At 43.5% G+C, this 20,912-nt stretch overlaps 1 protein-coding gene across 1 annotated transcript in view; it reads right to left on the reverse strand.

Moving 5' to 3' along the window:
• NUSAP1 (nucleolar and spindle associated protein 1) overlaps positions 1-20,716 on the reverse strand; it is a 34,318-nt gene extending 13,602 nt beyond the window's left edge. Inside the window, exons 1-5 of the mRNA XM_077818858.1 lie at positions 20,547-20,716; positions 11,167-11,232; positions 9,230-9,421; positions 6,255-6,432; positions 3,658-3,756 (exon numbers count right to left, since the gene is read on the reverse strand). Coding sequence (XP_077674984.1) covers positions 3,658-3,756; positions 6,255-6,432; positions 9,230-9,421; positions 11,167-11,232; positions 20,547-20,639 — 628 coding nt within the window. The 5' untranslated portion in view covers positions 20,640-20,716. The remainder of the gene's footprint in view (positions 1-3,657; positions 3,757-6,254; positions 6,433-9,229; positions 9,422-11,166; positions 11,233-20,546) is intronic.
• Positions 20,717-20,912: the final 196 nt, after the last annotated feature.

Here is a 20,912-nt window from a genome sequence, read left to right on the forward strand (position 1 = left end):
GTGAGGGTACCTTTGTAAATATAATACATGGTTTAAAAGCAAGCATATTTAATGATTAATTTGCGGCCAGTACAGCTACTGGAAAAGTCTGTTAACGTGTCTGGGGATGGAGTGGAAATCCTCCAGGGATATCTCTATAAAGCTTGCTGACAGAAGGCAGGAGTCAATTCTGAGGCTACTGGAGGATCAAGCTGATATGCTCCGGCATATGGTTGAGGTGCAGGAAAGGCAACATGAGCACAGACCGCTGCTACAGCCCCTGTGTAACCAACTGTCCTCCTCCCCAAGTTCCATAGCCTCCTCACCCAGACGCCCAAGAACATGGTGTGGGGGCCTCCGGTCACCCAACCACTCCACCCCAGAGGACTGCCCAAGCAACAGAAAGCTGGCATTCAATAAGTTTTAAAGTGCAGTGTGGCCTTGTCCTTCCCTCCTCCCCCACCCCTCCCGTGCTACTGTGGCAGTTATCCCCCTATTTGTGTGATGAATTAATAAAGCATACATGAATTTGAAGCAACAATGGACTTTATTGCCTCTGCAAGTGGTGATCGAAGGGGGGAGGGGGCGGTGGTTAGCTTACAGGGAAGTAGAGTGAACCAAGGGGCAGGGGTTTTCATCAATGAGAAATAAACAGAACTTTCACACCGTAGTCTGGCCAGTCATGAAAGTGGTTTTCAAAGCTTCTCTGATGCGCACCACGCCCTCCTGTACTCTTCTAACTGCCATGGTGTCTGGCTGCACGTAATAAGCGGCCAGGCAATTTGCCTCAACTCCCACCCCACCATAAATGTCTCCCCCTTACTCTCACAGATATTGTGGAGCGCACAGCAAGCAGTAATAACAATGGGAATATTGGTTTAGCTGAGGTCTAAGTGAGTCAGTAAACTGCGCCAGCGTGCTTTTAAACATCCGAATACACATTCTACCACTGTTCTGCACTTGCTAAGCCTATAGTTGAACAGCTCCTGACTACTGTCCAGGCTGCCTGTGTCTGGCTTCATGAGCTATGGCATTAAGGGTAGACTGGGTCCCCAAGGATAACTATAGGCATTTCAACATCCTCCACGGTTATTTTCTGATCTGGGAAGAAAGTCCCTTGCTGCAGCTGTTGAAACAGATCAGAGTTCCTGAAGATGCGAGCATCATGTACCTTTCCCAGCCATCCCACGTTGATGTTGGTGAAACGTCCCTTGTGATCCACCAGTGCTTGCAGCACCATTGAAAAGTACCCCTTTCGGTTTATGTACTCGCTGCCTTGGTGCTCCGGTGCCAAGATAGGAATATGGGTTCCGTCTATCGCTCCACCACAGTTAGGGAATCCCATTGCAGCAAGACCATCCACTATGACCTGCACATTTCCCAGAGTCACTACCCTTGGTTGTTGCATCCGATGAAGTGAGCTGTAGCTCACGAAAGCTTATGCTCAAATAAATTGGTTAGTCTCTAAGGTGCCACAAGTACTCCTTTTCTTTTTGTGAATACAGACTAACACGGCGGATACTCTGAAACCTACCCTTGGTAGCAGCAGCTCAGTGATTGCGTTGGCTACTTGGATCACAGCCGCCCCCACAGTAGATTTGCCCACTCCAAATTGATTCCCGACTGACCGGTAGCTGTCTGGCGTTGCAAGCTTCCACAGGGCTATTGCCACTTGCTTGTGAACTGTGAGGTCTGCTCTCATCTTGGTATCCTGGCGCTTCAGGGCAGGGGAAAGCAAGTCAAAGTTCCATGAAAGTGCCCTTACGCATGTGAAAGTTTCACAGCCATTGGGAATTGTCCCAGACCTGCAACACTATGCGGTCCCACCAGTCTGTGCTTGTTTCCTGGGCCCAGAATTGGCGTTCCACGACATGAACCTGCCCCATTACCACCGTCTGTCTAAAACTGGGGCCCGTACTTGGTGTCCACATTGCTGGGGCACGTACTTGAGAGCCGTCTGTTCCATGTCCTCATCACTCTCCTCACCGTGCTGCTGTTGCCTACTCGCCTGGTTTTCCAGGTTCTGGTTCTGCATATATTGCTGGATAATGCGCATGGTGTTTAGAACAGTCATAACTGCTGCGGTGATCTGAGCGGGCTCCATGCTTGCCGTGATATGGTGTCTGCAGGAGACCAGAGTGGCAATGGAAGCGGCAGGTGGATGACAATGCTGACAGAAATATGGCGCCCGCACGGAAAAAGGCGTGAAACGATTGTTGGCCATTGCTTTCACAGAGGGAGGGAGGGGGGAGCAAGGGGTAGGCTGGCAGCAGACGGTGGAGTATGACTGCTAGCTATCATCATCTCCTGGGTGCTCGCTATGCTGCTGGCTGGGAGAGCAGCCTGAGGCAGAATGGCCCCTTCAAGGATTGAACTCAACACTGGGTTTAGCAGGCCAATGCTCAAACCACTGAGCTGTCCCTCTGCCAATATTCCAGGCAGGACTGAATCTCCATTAGATAAAACTTAAAGAAGAGAATGACCTGAGTCACTCCCATTTATATCAAGGCGCCCTGACAGACCTCACCGAGGTCTGCCAGGAGCACCCATGTCTGCCCAGGTGCCCCGACTGACCTCACCGAGGCCGGCCCAGAGCACCCAGGAGAGGACAAGGATGGCTACCAGTTGTAATGTACCATCTGCTGCCACAAGGCAATGAGCTGCTGCTGTTTAGCAATGCAGTCCCACGTCTGCCAGCACCCAGGAGATGTATGGTGACGGTGAGCTGAGCGGGCTCCATGCTTGTCGTGGTATGGCATCTGTACAGGTAACAAAGGGAAAAAGGTGCGAAACGATTGTCTACAGTTGCTTTCACAGAGGGAGGGAGGGAGGAATGGGGGTGGGGGGCGGCTGACAACGTGTACCCAGAACCACTCACGACAATGTTTTTTGTCCCATCAGGCATTGGGATCTCAACCTAGAATTCCAATGGGCGGCGGAAGCTGTGGGATAGCTACCCACAGTGCAACGCTCTGGAAGTTGATGCTAGCCTTGGTACTGTGGATGCACTCTGCCGACTTAATGGTCTTAAGTGGGGGGGGACACACAATTGACTGTATAAAATCAATTTCTAAAAAATTGACTTCTATAAATTCAACCTAATTTTATAGTGAAGACATAGCCGTAGAGTGCTTCATATGTGGCCCACAATGGTAAATAGGTTGAGAACCATTGGTCTAAGTGATTAAAAACAAGTGGAAGTGGTTGCCTATCTCTGCCTTGACTAGTTCTAAACGAATGGCAAGTAATTATTTCTTCAGTTACTGGGTGTTCATTTTAGTGCAGATCATTAGTTCAAAGAAAAAAAGATAGCAACATAATTTAGCATTTCCTGTCTGATGTTAAAAAAACCCTTACAAATATAAATGCTTTTCATTCAGAAGGGTTTCAAAGCACTTGACAAACTGATTTTAAAACTAAGCACATTTATATACTACCAACATACAACCAGCTCTTGGGAGAAACACAGGCAGATATACACCACACTGGAACACTTCGGAGTCATGACAACTGCTTTATAAAAGAGCAAGATGTTTTCCCCAAGCAAGCCCTATGAGATTTCAAGCCCCATATTAAAAAAAAAAAAAGAATGAGATTGGATTCATTTAGGCAGTAACAGGCAAGTCTCCTTTCACACATGTTCAATAAGCCTATTTTCAGAGATAGTAAATAACTTACTTGGCGTAATGGGTTTCACTCCTGTTCTTCCAGTTTTAGACAGACGGTCTACATATCGAGGGATCTTCCCAGCTGGAGGATGGGCTGGGAGAGTGTCATCTGGTACCATCAAATCAAAACAAGACTGTTAAAACTACTGGAAGGTTAGCTTAATGCCACTAAAACTCAAGCTATTCTTTTGCTTCATGAAACTCTGGAAGCTTCCAATACCGAAGGAGTACTCACTCCCTTAAATTGGGGCTGTAGTATGAGAAATAAAAATGGAACTGTGGAGTCCCACATTCAGAGTCTCTCAAAGGCTTCCACATTAAAGGTGTTCCCAAGAAATAGGATGACTTTGCCAACTGCAAGCTCAATATGGTATCAGAAAGTCAAGGTAGGTTGTTTCCTTCTCATGCATCACTATCAGTAAAGGTTCTGCAGGCCAAATTCTGCTCTGGGTGGCAACCCAATTGCCTGCGTTGGCTCTGCAGCACTACTACTAGTAATAATAAAAGCTTCCATGACTATTGTACATGAATGCACATCTGGGAGCTTATCTGTTTAAACAGGGGGTGACATTTTTACTTAGAGACTTGAGAGCAGAACCCACAGTGACTAAAGATTTAGCCAGTAAGTCTTGAAGCTTTTCCTCATTTTTATGGTTTGAATTTCAAGCTTCTTCTGTATCATGTTTACACCGATATTTCTGCTGAGTTCAGTTAGTCTTCTTTCTTAATTTTAAAACAATTCACAAACAGCTGTATTTTTTAAAAAGACGTTAGATTAGAGTATGATAGCATTTGTACACAGAAAGTGAATGCTCAATTATTCCTTATTTCAGGCCTGCCCTGAAGTCAGTATAGAATGGCCCCAAGGTATTGGGGGAAAAAAAACCCAACATGATGGGACCAAGGGGTGGGAAAATTAGTGATTTCTTTTAACCCATGTGTGTAATTTTCTCTGTAGGCTTGTAACAGAACACTTGTTGAGTCACTAGAAGGACATATTGCTCAGATAGAAGGCAGCAAGTGTAAACTCAAACAAGAACTATGATCATGGTATAAGAGAGGGATACTGCAGCTGTTTCTCAATGTGAAAGCTCAACTTGTTGGGTCAAACAGAAGGCTCTTTTATATTGTGTGTGTTGATTGGTGTATCTAACTTGGGGCGAAACATTAAAGTTGGCTTCCCATAACAGTTTTCTTGCATACTCTACTGAACAGCAGTTATGCCCATGCTTCAACTCAGAGACTGTACATACCTATTGTGCCATCTTCCTGGGGCAGAGCATAGGATTGCATATGGCTTAGTGCTTGGGTTCTCAACCTTTTTCTTTCTGAGCCCCTCCCCACCAGTATGCTATAAAAATTCCATGACCCACCTGTGCCACAACTGTTTTTCCTTCATATCAAGTAGATTAAAAACCAAGGCTGGCATTAGGGGGTAGCAAGCAGGACAATGGCTCAGGGCCCGATGTCACAGGTGGCCTCGTAAAGCTAAGTTGCTCAGGTTTTGGCTTCAACCCTGGGCGACAGGGCTCAGTCTTTGGCTTTCTGCCCTGGGCCCCGGCGAGTCTAACGCCGGTCCTGCTCTCTGCTTTATTCTGGCAGATCCCCATAAACCTGCTCACAGCCACGGCCACACACACAAGTGAGGAAGACACCTGTTCTGATTTTCAGCATCATATCAAACACAGCAGGCAGGGAATGATGAAGTTTCACTTCCCTGGACATGTTTTTTTGCTGTCTAAGCTGCCCAACAATAATATTTTTTCCTAGCCTGCATATAAATTTATACTAACTACACATCTGGGAAAGTTGAGTCATCTGCAAGCAGAGGCCAATGAAGTACAACACCTGAAGTACACTTCCCCACCTCTTTCCTCAGGAAGAGAGTGCCACGTTTATGATAATCCAAGAGGCACTGAATTTAAAGGTGATCTCCAGAGGAAAAGAGTTGGGATTGTGTACCTCATCGTCTTCTTTTTTAATATATGAAGAAGGCCTGAAAGATTTTTTTTTAAATATTCAGCTTGCTTTTCACATAAGAAATTCAGGTCTTGTCTACCCTGAAAGGCTATGGTGACTAGATTTAAACAGTTAACAAAAAAGGTTTTGAACAGCCTGACCCAAAAATCTTTCTATTCTCAACTGCTCACCTTTCACTCACTTTAAGCTTGTGAAGGTTATTTTACTAGTTCTCCAAGAAGTAATGTTTGGGAAACGGACCTTTGCTAAAGATTTGATACACTAGTCAATTTAAGTAAGGGCATGCTTAGACCCCCAAGAAGTCCTTCACCAAAACTACAGAAGACCAGACTTGACATTCCCAAGGAAAAAACCCAAGCAGAACACCCACCATCTCCGAACTTTCAAGCGTCCTTTACAATTCATAAAGGAAACAAGTGCACAAGCCCAATTTTAAAAGATTCTTCACATATCACCTTTAAGTGAAAGGTGTTCCTCAGACAAACAATCTGTCATGGAACAACGATCTAGGCTATTAAACCATCAGGACATTTCACAATATTTTTACGGACATAGTACATAAATCAAAATTCCTGTCTGAAGTATCATAAGTACCCAAACTAAGAGCTACTTGCATTTTCCCCTTACTTTCAACTCCATTTCTTTTAGCAGAAACCATCTTCTCCCTTTGCTGGCTCTTCATGGGATGCATCTCTGGGTTCACAGGAGCTTTGTTCTTAGCTACAGGTTCCTCATTTTGCCGTCTTTTCAATCTTTTGCTGTCTCCATCCTGGGGTACTTCTTTTTCTGTCATTTCTGGATAATTCTGGAGTTCAAAGATGTTTAGGTTAAGCCTTTTTTTCAGGATGTTCTGCCTGTTCTTTAGGACAAGGTCTACAGTAGAAAAGGTTTGCGGTATAGCTATACCATCAAACCCTAGTAGTGTAAATGAAACTTATACCACCAAAGAAGCGATTTTTCTGATAGCTTATATTTGGCAAGCAAAATAAGCCTACTCACGGTCACTTTGTTGCCAGTATACCTGCATCTACACCAAGGGGTTTGCTGGTATATGTGTTGCAATTTCTCACCCCTTATAAACAAAAACAAACAAAAAAACCCACTGACATTGCTATGGTCACAGTTCTGGGTTTAACTGCACATCTGCCCCCTTTGTGGTCTCCTCAAGAGCATCCCCTTAGGTTTCTGGCCTGACACCTTTGTTCTTCTCCCTCCAGATCAGAGTTTTAGCGATGCAGTCCCCTTGCAATTCACTGTGCTTGTCACAGAAAATCTGACTTTAGTTTAACACTTGCAGTTCTGCTCTCTCAGGAACAACGAGAGTCAGTGACCAACCAGCTTTTGCAAAGTACAGTATATTTAGTTAAGTCAAAGCATTACAGAGAAAAAAATTCAACTATTAATCTATATGCATCCTAAGCTTACCAGATATGACCCATCATCTGCATGAGATTCTGGTAGGTCCATAAATTTGTCAGTTCTCTGTTCCAGAGTGAATCTTTCCATGAGTCAGATCAGGCTGACTCTTTATATAGTTTTTGGGTCTTTGTCTCTTAGGCCTCCTAAACCAGGTAAAACCAGTTAATTCTACTTCTCCTATGGGGAGAAGCTTCCAAGGGCTGGGTATTTGCATAGTCAGCACTGGAAATTTGCATTAAACTTCCACCCCTTACTAATTCTAGATTCCACTGCAAACACACCCTGTGAGCCAGAAACACAAAGATATATACACCACTTATTGATACAATGGTCTATCACTATTCCATGCGTGCATGGCATCTGACACATCTCCATGTAATTGTCTTTGATATTTCCATGGTCTCACATCTGTCACAGCTATGCTGGTAAAAGCTTTTAGTTTAGACCTGGCCGAATATGCTATACCAATTTGGCACTTTACAAACAAACAAACATTCTCCTTCTGCACCCCTTTCTTCTACCCACCCTTTTCTTTTTAAACAAAAAGTCTCACATACCAACTTAGAGAGAAAGACCTAATGTCTATATAAGGGAAAGTGAAACTTTCCAGACACCAAATGCCGCTAAATGCACAAAGCAAACCAACTGAAGAAAGTTTTTCTTTCAATTCTGGTCATCTGAGGTGTTGCTTGTGTATACTAGTTAACATTTCAGAAAGCGGCATGACAAACTGAAAACATCCTTTACTCTATTTTTCCAAACTGACCAATGCTCTTTATGTTTAGGATAAAGAGTGAGATCACCTAGTTATCTCAGCAATTACATAATGTTCCAGGAACACTAGGAAAAGATTTTGACAATGTTATTTTAATTAGATGGACTGCTTATAAACAAGGTACGGCAAGCAAAGTTCTCAGTCTTGCTAGAACTCCCTTTTCATCAAAGCTAGCCAGCAGAGATAAGGAGTATTGTAGAAGCATGGAGTTTAATGCAAGTTGATTGGCTGGATGATGAACATGCCTGGCACCAGTGCTGCGCTGGATGTATCAGGTACAGCATAGAGTTCCACCCTTTTATTGGAACACCCAAGAATATCGCAATACACAGATGTGGGAGAGGAGAACACAGAAACTCTTACTTATTTGAAAAGAGCAAACATGAAGGAAAATATTTTAACAAAGATAGCACACGAGAAGGAAAATTCTTGTTGATCATTAGTTGTCATTCTGCCAGAGTAAGTGAGGAGGAGGAGAAATTCAAAAGCTGCAGGACCAAGTTAAGAAATAGTGATGTCTCGGCAGCTTTGGTGCAACTGCACCTGGAATACTGTGTACAGCTCTGCTTCAGACTGCATAAAATTGGTTGTTTCCTCAACAGTGACATTTCAAAAGTTCTGGATAATTTTAAAAACTGACAACAGGGGGACCATCATCTTTCTTTGAGGGCAACTTAGTTTAAATCCCATTAGGGATGGGGGAGGGGGAAGAGGGGAAGGTTGTGGCCATTTTTAAAAAGAGGGTGGTTCATATTCAGAATTCTCTAAAGAACATGCTTTGTCAACCTTTGCTGAAGAAACCTGCAGTTATGAAGAACAAGAAAAAAGGGACCAAAAGTCTAAAAAATGTTTCTTCAAATTTAAGACACTTTCAGGAAGTTTAAAGCACTCAAAAAGCCATACTTAGAACATGGTGTACTATAGAGTACAAAAGGAAAACGATATTTCAATGCTTGAAAAAGTGCAAAGATGGCTACTAGACTCATCTGGTGATCAGAGCGTCTATTAAGAAAAAAACTTCAAGAGTTGAGTGTATTTAGCCTGAAAAGAGAGTGAAACATGATTATACTGTCCTGGTACTTAATCTCTAATAAGGTTCTTAAACTGCACCCACTGTGGTATTTGAGCACCTAAAGTCAAATTATGACTCTGGGAAAGACCCATGAAGATTACAGGTGATCTGAAGTTGATAAAGAATAAGCTTAAACAACAGGAATAGTTGATTGCAGCTAGCAGTTGACACAAGTTTCAGAAAAGTAGGGTACCAAAATACAAAGTCAATAACATTACTGGGTTTGCCTGTTGAAAGGCAGGCATTTCCTGCCAAGTGGTGGCAGAATAGACCAAAGGTTCTATTTAACGTGTGCTTCTCTTAATAAAAAAATAAAACCTGAAAAACTTGAGTTACCTCTTTCTCAACACAAAACACCATATCTTCTTCATTAGTATTAATTTCCTCTTTGGAGGCCATCTTTCCAGTTGCTACCTTCCTCCCTTTCCCACGCCTTTTTGTGACAAAGGACACTGGAATAGGTTTGACCTGCTCCAGACTGCTGAGCTCCTCTGCATCTGTGGAGGAGGATTCACTCCTTCCAAAGTCCTGTATAAGAGAAATGGGATTATTGTCTAACATCCTTACATGTGCATATTCATGTCAGATGCACTAACGAGAAAGCTTCACAACTTATTAATGGAACACAGATATGTCACACCCATTGTTCACAAACAACAAACCTGTTGGCATTCTCGCTGTTCACTGGCATTACAGTCAGTGTGCTGATGTCAGCTTTTTCCTCAAACACTGAAGTTAGTTTTTTGAGGGCAGTTTGTTAGTCTTCTATCTGAAATCCTCTCATTTGTTTTTATTGTATACATAGCATTCCGTCAAGGTATTTAACATATTCAGCATTTCACATTTGACACCTGACCGGAAGAATCTTGGGGCTCTCCAAGTTTTTAAGATCTCATAGATCTTTTTAAAATCCTGCAAGAGATCATGTCATCTGTGCTCCTCCTACAGGGCTACTCTGATCTCTAGCAATGGAAAAGCATACCTATGCTGTTGATACTGCATATACCACAGCCCAAGGACTCAGCAGAAGAGTGAATCTGACAAGGATCATATCAGTTCTTAATGGTTTCACAAAAGGGGCCACAATAGAAGTATATGCAATACATAATGACAGAGAAAGTAGCTTCTGATTTACCTTATTTCATAACATAAAAACAAGCGGACATTCAATGAAACTGAAAGGCAACACATTTAAATAAAAGAGGAAGGTTGTTTTTGTTGTGTTTAAAAAAAAAAAACCACACATACAGCATAACAATATATTAGGATAAAAAAAAAACTATAAAAAAACCAAACCAAACCAAAAAAAAAAAAAACCTTTTTCTCTAGGATGTCCTTTGGTTATAGCATCCTTAGGAGTAACTTGTAAGTGTAGTAGGCACAAAATGGACAGACAAATAGGATTAGACATTCATTCATAGAGGTGAGAACATCCAGTTAAAGAATATAAAAGGTAGATAGGATAAACAAACAAAAAAAGGAAGGGACACTCCCTCCCACCCCAACTGCCTAGGTTTAGCAAAAGCTTCCTATACAAGCTAATTTATTCCATATAATAATTGTCTTTATGAGGTTTCTTGTACCTTCCTCTGAAGCATCAAGTATTGACCACTATCAGAGAAGATAGCAGATTTGATGGACTATGGATGTGGCATGACATTCCCTGTTTGTAGGCTATCCTGGGAAAGCATTAGTTGCAGAAGCAGCACAGGTGTTCCCTGATGGTGGGTTCAAAGCTTCACAGCTAGTATTTAAAATATTGAGATCTAGGTTGTCATTGGCTTGGTTCAGCTCCTGAAGATGATCTTCTCTTAAAGGACACAATGGAGAATTTTGTACATTTCCCATTGCTAATGTCTGGAGCTGAACAGATCAGAGCAAATTTGAATATTAGCATATCAGCTTCCATTTGACTACATTTTAGCTCACACTAAAGATAAATCTATGTAGGTACTGGAGCACGAGTTCAGTTTTAACTCCAAATTGTTTTGTCACAATTCCATTACTAGGATGAACACTGGCCTAGTCATATATGGAACCATTTCGAAACTAAATACCAAAAATGTCAATTTCCAGCAGTAGGTGAACACAGTAAGCATGAGGCAGTGATTTTAAGTAAAAACTTAAATTTATATTACCATTAAATGAGAAGCACTTGTCATTAAATGCAATGCACTGCAATTATCAAAATAGGAGCAACTTTCTTAGAAAGAATGGTTTCTGCATATTGTCTTTCATAAGATTATAAGAAGTCAGCAGACATCTGTTCTTACCTTACTTCCATTTTCTTGTTTTGGCTCATGAAAGTGCTGCTTCAGAGCTTTCAGCAATTTGTCTGCCTGCAAAGGAGTCAAGAGTATAAAATGTGACCCAAAGAAGACACTAATCCATTAAACAAAAGGTTGCATAAGCCAACCCTGTATATCGACCAATTCAGCAAAGCACTTAAGCATCTGCATATGGCCTTTTCTATTCAGCAAAACACATGTTTAAGGGTATGTCTTTTGGCAGCATGTAGAGTACCTACCTGCCAAGCCCCCCAGCACAAGTATAAATAAGCAGTGTAGCTGGTGAGGCTTGGCTTAGGCAAGCAGAGTAAAAGACATGTCTGGGGGAGGTGGGTCTGTATGTACATACTAGCCTACACACTCTCTGCTGGCCCAAGCCGTGCCTCCCCGTCTACACTGCTGTTTTTATCAGTGTAGCGTCCTGCTGCTGGAGCCTTTTCCCTCTGCAGGAAAGACTCCCACAGCAGGGAAAGACTTCAGCAGCAGGGGTGCAGTGGGGAAACCTCTGCCAGCTCCCAGCTGCTACAGCTCTTCCTTGCCGCAGGAAAACACTATGGAAGCTATAAAAGACTCTGGCAGGAGGGAGGCAGCAGAGAAAGACTGAGACTTTTCCTGCTGCCTCCCCGCAGTGAAAGGCTCCAGTGGCAGGGAGGTGCTGAAGCTTTTTCTTGCTGTATCCCCTCTGCCAGAGCGTTTCTCTGGCACGTATAGCTATGCAGTGCAGTATGGACGCAGACTGCTTTTCACTGCAGCACGTGGCTACATGTACACTACACGCCATTTCCAGTGGCATGTAATATAGACATTGCCTAATTTTAAGCAGGTATTTGAGTCTCATTAAAATCAATAGGACTTAAACACATAGAATCATAGAATATCAGGGTTGGAAGGGACCTCAGGAGGTCATCTAGTCCAAACCCCTGCTCAAAAGCAGGACCAATCCCCAATTAAATCATCCCAGCGAGAGCTTTGTCAAGCTTGACCTTAAAAACTTCTAAGGAAGGAGATTCCACCACCTCCCCAGGCAACGCATTCCAGTGTTTCACCACCCTCCTAGTGAAAAAGTTTCTCCTAATATCCAACCTAAACCCCCCCACTGCAACTTGAGACCATTACTCCTTGTCCTGTCCTCTTCTATCACTGAGAATAGTCTAGAACCTTCCTCTCTGGAACCACCTCTCAGGTAGTTGAAAGCAGCTACCAAATCCCCCCTCATTCTTCTCTTCTGCAGATTAAACAATCCCAGTTCCCTCAGCCTCTCCTCATAAGTCATGTGTTCCAGACCCCTAATCATTTTTGTTGCCCTTCGCTGGACTCTTTCCAATTTATCCACATCCTTCTTGTAGTGTGGGGCCCAAAACTGGACACAGTACTCCAGATGAGGCCTCACCAATGTCGAATAGAAGGGGACGATCACGTCCCTCGATCTGCTCGCTATGCCCCTACTTATACATCCCAAAATGCCATTGGCCTTCTTGGCAACAAGGGCACACTGTTGACTCATATCCAGCTTCTCGTCCACTGTAACCCCTAGGTCCTTTTCTGCAGAACTGCTGCCTAGCCATTCGGTCCCTAGTCTGTAGCTGTGCATTGGGTTCTTCCGTCCTAAGTGCAGGACCCTGCACTTATCCTTACTGAACCTCATCAGATTTCTTTTGGCCCAATCCTCCAATTTGTCTAGGTCCCTCTGTATCCTATCCCTGCCCTCCAGCGTATCTACCACTCCTCCCAGTTTAGTATCATCCGCAAATTTGCTGAGAGTGCAATCCACACCATCCTCCAGATCATTTATGAAGATATTGAACAAAACCGGCCCCAGGACCGACCCCTGGGGCACTCCACTTGACACCGGCTGCCAACTAGACATGGAGCCATTGATCACTACCCGTTGAGCCCGACAATCTAGCCAACTTTCTACCCACCTTATAGTGCATTCATCCAGCCCGTACTTCTTTAACTTGCTGACAAGAATACTGTGGGAGACAGTGTCAAAAGCTTTGCTAAAGTCAAGAAACAATCATCCACTGCTTTCCCTTCATCCACAGAACCAGTAATCTCATCATAGAGGGCGATTAGATTAGTCAGGCATGACCTTCCCTTGGCGAATCCATGCTGACTGTTCCTGATCACTTCCCTCTCATGTAAGTGCTTCAGGATTGATTCTTTGAGGACCTGCTCCATGATTTTTCCGGGGACTGAAGTAAGGCTGACTGGCCTGTAGTTCCCAGGATCCGCCTTCTTCCCTTTTTTAAAGATTGGCACTACATTAGCCTTTTTCCAGTCTTCCGGGACTTCCCCCTTTCGCCACGAGTTTTCAGAGACAATGGCCAATGGCTCTGCAATCACAGCCGCCAGTTCCTTTAGCACTCTCGGATGCAACTCGTCCGGCCCCATGGATTTGTGCACGTCCAGCTTTTCTAAATAGTCCCTAACCATCTCTTTCTCCACAGAGGGCTGGCCATCTATTCCCCATGTTGTGATGCCCAGCGCAGCAGTCTGGGAGCTGACCTTGTTCGTGAAGACAGAAGCAAAAAAAGCATTGAGTACATTAGCTTTTTCCACATCCTCTGTCACTAGGTTGCCTCCCTCATTCATTAAGGGGCCCACACTTTCCTTGGCTTTCTTCTTGTTGCCAACATACCTGAAGAAAGCCTTCTTGTTACTCTTAACATCTCTCGCTAGCTGCAGCTCCAGGTGCGATTTGGCCCTCCTGATTTCATTCCTACATGCCTGAGCAATATTTTTATACTCTTCCCTGGTCATATGTCCAAACTTCCACTTCTTGTAAGCTTCTTTTTTATGTTTAAGATCCGCTAGGATTTTACCTTTAAGCCAAGCTGGTCGCCTGCCATATTTACTATTCTTTTGACACATCGGGATGGTTTGTCCCTGTAACCTCAACAGGGATTCCTTGAAATACAGCCAGCTCTCCTGGACTCCTTTCCCCTTCATGTTAGTCCCCCAGGGGATCCTACCCATCCGTTCTTAAGTGCTTTGCTGAATAGCTTGCTTGCTTCATTGGAGTGGAGAAGTAGATTCTCCTGACCAGAGATCTTACAATCCAGCTGTTTTCCAGAGAAGCTAGTAGTTTTAGGACAAGGTATTTTGACTCATCTAGTTAAACACAATCCAATTAAAACTTGTATCTAATTTCTGCAACAGCAACACTTACTTTGAGCCATGCTCACATGCAGATCATACTTTCCTAAGTAACTAATGCCAACAGGGAAAATACTCAATACAAAAAAATTGCAGAATGGAATTTTTAAGCTGCTTAATGGCAATTTTCCAAGGACCTAAATGGGAAAAATCAGCATAATACCAAAGTTTATCTCCTCCCTTATGTAAAAGTTCCTATTGAATGAATGTTAAGGATTACCCATTGCCATGTTTTTCAGATTTAGAACTATATAAATCTATGTGCCACTTTTGCAGCACTGTAAATGAGAACATTAGCACTTCCATAATAAACTAATTTTCAGAGGTTAAAACAAATGAAATAAAATTAATTAAGTTTAATTAACCCTAATCCAGATTATTTATTTTTATTTTAGGAAACTTGGCAGGTGAAGTCTCAGCCCAACATAAATTTGAAGACATTATGGCTCAATGAAAACTATAAGCAACTTGAAAACACTAATAGCCATGCATAGTATATCGTGTAGCCATTTAAAAGTCCGTGCAGATTTTATACATATATCAATTTTTTTTCCCAAATGTCAAGGGTGCTCATCCCAGCTGGAGATGAAAGGGTCAAATTCAGCTTTGATTTGGCATGACTTATTTTTTGCTCTAAATACACAGCTGGTTTAGCATTTTAAAAAATAACATTCATTCCAAACACATTATAGGAACAGCTTATTCTCTATTCCTTATTGGTTCTATAATGAGACAATCAAGTGATTGGTAGAAGCTTTCCAAAATATAAAACTGAGTTTGAAGTTTTTAGGAGATTCCAAAGTAAAGTGAAAACTTTGGAAAAGTTTTTGAAGGATTTTTGAAAGGCGTTTTCAGTACAACACCATGTTTAAAGTAGTTGTGAAGCCATTCATTGTAGCAAAGGTGCCAGAAGTCAGTGCAGGTTTCTCAGAATGTAAAAAGTTGATAAAATTAAGGCTGTTGAAATGCACTACCAGTTACATTTTAAACACTTATGCTTCTTCCACACCTCCCACTCTGTAATCTTAGACCCTATCTTGACAGGCAAAAATGCTGTGTTTTTTCCACCTTACAGATAAGGCAACTTTTTTAAAGTTTGCATCAGATAATGCTACAAAGAAGGTAGCTTGAAGATGCACTCAGCCCAGAGATAAAAACAAGAACTGGCTAAACACTGGTTTTAAGTTTCTTGGAACAGGAAATTAAAGTATCTGTTGTTAAAAATCTTGTACAGACATGCTCTCTCTTGAACCACCACAAAACAATAATTCAGTGATTTTAGAACAGGACAATTTTACATACAAGACTGATACAAGAACAATTTAATTTAAATAGTCAAGAATGAAACTTGCTTGGTTTGTTGCCATGAAAAACTGAAGCAAGCTTCTGTTCTCTTTTTGGTCATAAAAGACAGTTTACTCCAATGTCTTTCCTGAGTGGCATTCTTATCAAGCATTCCTCTTCCTCAATACCTACTCCCACTTTTCCTTTGTCTAAAATAATAGTTGCAAAATGAAATATTGCAAGGATTCTCAAATGTGATTACTGTACAAATACACATTTCAATACAGAAATGGTCTCATGGATCATTTCCTCTCCCACATGCAGTCACCGTAATATCCATGAGGCACCTATAGCACTTACTGCATAGGAAAGTAATATTAGGAAAGGTTTCAGAGTAACAGCTGTGTTACTCTGTATCCGCAAAAAGAAAAGGAGTACTTGTGGCACCTTTGTTAGTCTCTAAGGTGCCACAAGTAATCCTTTTCTTTTTAATATTAGGAAAGTATGGATTTTGTTTATTTGTTTTAATGCAGTTTAGCAAATGAAAACAAGGCAAGTCAGTATCATGTGACCAATGCAGCCTCCATGGATTACTATTTAAGACCTGATGTATATTGTATTTAACTTTGGGGATAGGTTATTGTCACAGATCTGACTGGGCGCTCCCTGCTGGTGACTCACCACATTGCTGTGAAGGGACCCAACTGCTGAATCCTCAGGTGTTTTAAGCTCCCAGGAGTCTTAACAGAGTCATACAATTGCTGTATCCTAGAGAGCTCCTGTGTCAATGTATATCAAGCTATGCACTGGAGCAGAAAGAATGACTCCAGATGGGCCCAGTGGCCTCTGATCCCAGCTCTCAGAATACCCTGGAGTGGTAAGGAAATGGAGGCAATGAAATGCATGTAGTTTGTTTGTGAATAGTTCTGTGCATTCCTCATGTGATTAGGTAACGATCAATAATGTGGTATAACTCTGTGCAAAGCATCTCTGTGCTATATTCTCCACTTACGATGTGGCCCCTTGAAGAAGGAAACTAGAAAGCTCACTCTTTTGGGTCAAGTTCTGGGAGAGGCTTTGTTTAAGCTATAGGGGAGTGCAGGAGTCACCAGGGTTTCAGGAACTGGGCAGAGGGACCATGTGGTCACAGCTTTGAGGATGAGATGATAGAGGATCTGGAGCCCAAGACAGGGGCAGTGATTGGACTGGATTCTAGGTAAGTTAGACATGTGTGTAGACTGTTGTTTCAAAATCCTCTTTCTCTAATGCTTTGTTCCTAGTGGTAAGTATTACTTTTGCTTTAAGAAGGCTGTTTAGGTCACTATATGCCACTGGTTTTAGACGGGTAGCCGTGTTAGTCTGTATCAGCAAAACAACAAGGAGACTATGTGGTCAGAGTTGGCAACGGGGTTTGTTGCAGGGATTGGTTCCTGGGTTTGTGTTTTTGTTGTGTGGTGTATAGTTGCTGGGGTGAGTATTTGCTTCAGATTGTGGGGCTGTCTGTAAGTGAGGACTGGCCTATCTCCCAAGGTCTGTGAGAGTGAGGGATCGTCCTTCAGGATAGGTTGTAGATCCATGATGATGCGCTGAAGAGGTTTTAGTTGGGGGCTGTAGGTGATGGCTAGTGGCATTCTGTTACTTTTTTTTGTTGGGCCTGTCCTGTAGTAGGTGACTTCTGGGTACCCTTCTGGCTCTGTCAATTGGTTTCTTCACTCCAGCAGGTGGATATTGTAGTTTTAAGAACGCTTGATAGAGATCCCGTAGGTGTTTGTCTCCCTACGTGCCACAAGGGGCCACAACAGTGGTACTCTTAACTCACCCAACAATATCGTTAATCTATCCAGCTATACTCTTAGCCCGGCAGAAGAGTCCGTCCTATCTCGGTGCCTCTCCTTCTGCCCCACCACCTCCACAAACATGATACAGTTCTATCCACATATCTATTCAAGGGACACCATCACAGGATTTAACCACATCAGCCGCACCATCAGGGACTCATTCACCTGCGCATCTACCAATGTGATATGCGCCATCATGTGCCAGCAATGCCCCTCTGCCTTGTACATTGGCCAAACCGGACAGTCTCTACCCAGAAGAATAAATGGATACAAATCAGATATCAAGAATTGTAATGTTCAAAAACCAGTAGGAGAGCACTTCAATCTCCCTGGACACTCAGTAACAGACCTTAAAGTGGCCATTCTTCAACAACAACAAAACAACTTCAGAAACAGACTTCAACGAGAAACTGCAGAACTGGAATTAATTTGCAAACCTGACACCACCAAATTAGGCCTGAATAAAGAGTGGCTGGGTCACAACAAAAAATAATTTCCCCTCTGCTGATACTCATACCTTCTTGTCAACTGTTGGGAATGGGCCACATCCATCATGATTGAATTGGCTTTGTTAGTACGGACTCCCCACTTGATAAGGCAACTCCCATCTTTTCATGTGCTGTATATTTATACCTGCCTACTTTTTTTCCCACTCCATGCATCTGATGAATTGGGTTATAGCCCACAAAGTCTTATGCCCAAATATATTTGTTAGTCTCTAAGGTGCTACAAGGACTCCTTGCTGTTTTTATATGCCACTGGTCACACACTCCTGAAGGGAAGTCAGCAGATGACTGAATTCAATTTAACCAGCAGGATAATAAATGGTGGTAATGTGGGGTATCATAGCCTAGGTCCCACTGAAAAGTAGAAAAGTTGTGAAATTCCATCTCAGGATACATAAAGGCCCGATACCTAAGCTAAGACAATGCACTCAGAGAGGCCAAAAAGGGTACAGAGGTGCAGCTAGCCCTGTAACCATGATGGTCCACATCCCCTCTTCTTGTGTCTCTAGGGGAAGGATCAGTGTACCTAGGGCTTATTCTACAATTTTGCGCTGCTACCCGATAGCTGCCAAGTTCTGTGCACCGTAGTTCCTCCAGTGATGTTTTCCATGGAAGTCAGCTACTGATGGCTTTCTGGATAAGCTTAACACCACCACAAAGGGTCACTATCAACTGCAAAATACCAACACACCCTGCATGTGCCTGATGTTATCGATCACATGACAGCAGACAGGTGAGAGGAAATGCTTCCCCCCAGATTACTTTGTACCTTCGACAGCACCTTTTTTATCGCCAGAAACGCATCTGGCCCTGTGTTGAGAGTTACTGACATGTACGGGGTGGGAGGAATCAGAAATACCAGAACGCAGAATTCTTTGAGGGGAGTCAACAAACATGCGGACAAAGAGAATGCATAGGATATAGCATACTTGGACTTTCAGAAAGCCTTTGACAATATCTCTCACCAAGGCTCTTAAGCAAACTAAACAGTCATGAGATAAGAGGGAAGCTCCTCTCATGGATCAGTGACTGGTTAAAAGACAGGAAAAAAGGGAGGACTAAATAGTCAGTTTTCTGAATGGAGCGAGTAAATAGTGGTGTCCCCCAATGATCTGTACTGGGACCAATGCTGTTCAACATATTCATGAATGATCTAGAAAAAGGGGTAAAGAGGGAGGTGGCAAAGTTTGCAGAGGATACAAAATTACTCAACAGAGCTAAGTCCAAAGCAGACAGCGAAGAGTTACAAAGGGCTTTCAAAAACTGAGTGACTTGGCAACAAAATGTCATATGAAATTCAATGTTGATAAATGCAAAGCAATGCATATTGGAAAATATAATCCCAATTAAATATACCAAACGATGGGGTCTAAATTAGCTGTTACCACTCAAGAAAGAGATCTTGGAGTTATTATGGATAGTTCCCTGAAAACATCTACTCAATCTACTCAGTCAAAAAAGATAACAGCGTGTTAGGAAACATTAGGAAAGGGATGGGCAATAAGAATTAAATGCCTCTGTATAAATCCATGGTATGCCCAGACCTTGAATACTGCAGGCAGTTCTGGTTGCCCATCTCAAAAAAAGACATATTAGAAATGGAAAAGGTACAGAGAAGGACAACAAAAATGATTAAGGATGTGGAACAGCTTCCATATGAGGAGAGATTAAAAAGATTTTCACCTTGGAAAAAAGAGATAACTAAGGGAGGTTCTGATAGAGATCTATGAATGGGATGGAGAGGACAAATAAGGAAGTGTTATTATTGGGAAGTGGTCACCCGATTAAATTAACAGGCACCAGGTTTAACACTAACAGAAGAAAGTACTACTTCACACAAGGCAGTCAACCTGTGGAATTTGTCAACTGGGGATGTTGTGACGGCCAAAAGTATAACTGGATTAAAAAAATTAGATAAATTCATGGAGGATAGGTCCATCAATGGTTATTAGCCAAAATGGTCAGGGACACAACCCCATGCACTGATTGTCCTTAGCCTCTGCCTACTTGGCCCAGCCAGGAGATGGATCATTTGAGAATTGCCCTGTTCTGCTCATTCCCTCTGAAGCACCTGGCATTAGCCAGGGTCAGAAGACAGGATACTGGGCTAGGTGGTCCCTTGGTCTAATCCAGCATGGCCATTCTTAGGTCCTAGAAGTTCACATGGAAGCTTAGGGGCTGTGGTCCCACCCTTGCGCCCTGTCAATCCATGTGGGATAGGGATCAGACAGTAAGTTGGGAGCTTCCACACATAGTGGTGCCAGGGGCACGTGCACCCTGCGCCCCCACCGCAGTCGCACAGAGAACTGGAGCCCAGCTGGCACAGGGACCCAGGAGTCCCGACCCCCAGCCACAGGAGCGTTAGCCGCGCCCGCTCTGCCACCCTTAACCCAGGTCCCCACTCACACCTTTGCTCGGCGGTATCATCCCTCCCTCCCGCTGCCACCCAGCGAGCAGACCCCTGGCCCGGTCCCGAAGCCGGCGGCCCCGATCCCCTGTGCCATTCGTCTCCATGGGTACCCCATCTCCCTTCCCAGCGGCTGGGGGACTCTCCCCGGCCGGGGCGCCACCTCCTCACCTTCAGGTTGGCTCGGAGGCCGGCGGCTTTGGCCACCTGCTGCAGCTCGCTGTATTTGAGCGACTCCAGCTGCGGCAGCGAGGGCGGCTCCATGGCGGCAGGACTATAGCAACGACCGGGACCCCAGGAGCCGGTCTGTGAGCGCTGCCCGTGGTAACCGCCGTGCTCGTGCTTCGAATCTCGCGCTCAACTGACACGAAGCTGCTTCGTCCCACCCCCCACCATTCAAACTCACCCGTCCCGCCCTGTCATTGGCTGAACAACCTACCAGCGGAGGAACGGTGAGACACACCGATAGCCAATGGCATCCTGGGGAATGCCGTTTGTTTTGTTTAAACACGATAGGCACATGTACACAGTCTATCA

The sequence above is a fragment of the Eretmochelys imbricata genome, chromosome 6, assembly GCF_965152235.1.
Source record: "Eretmochelys imbricata isolate rEreImb1 chromosome 6, rEreImb1.hap1, whole genome shotgun sequence".
Lineage (NCBI taxonomy): Eukaryota > Metazoa > Chordata > Testudines > Cheloniidae > Eretmochelys > Eretmochelys imbricata.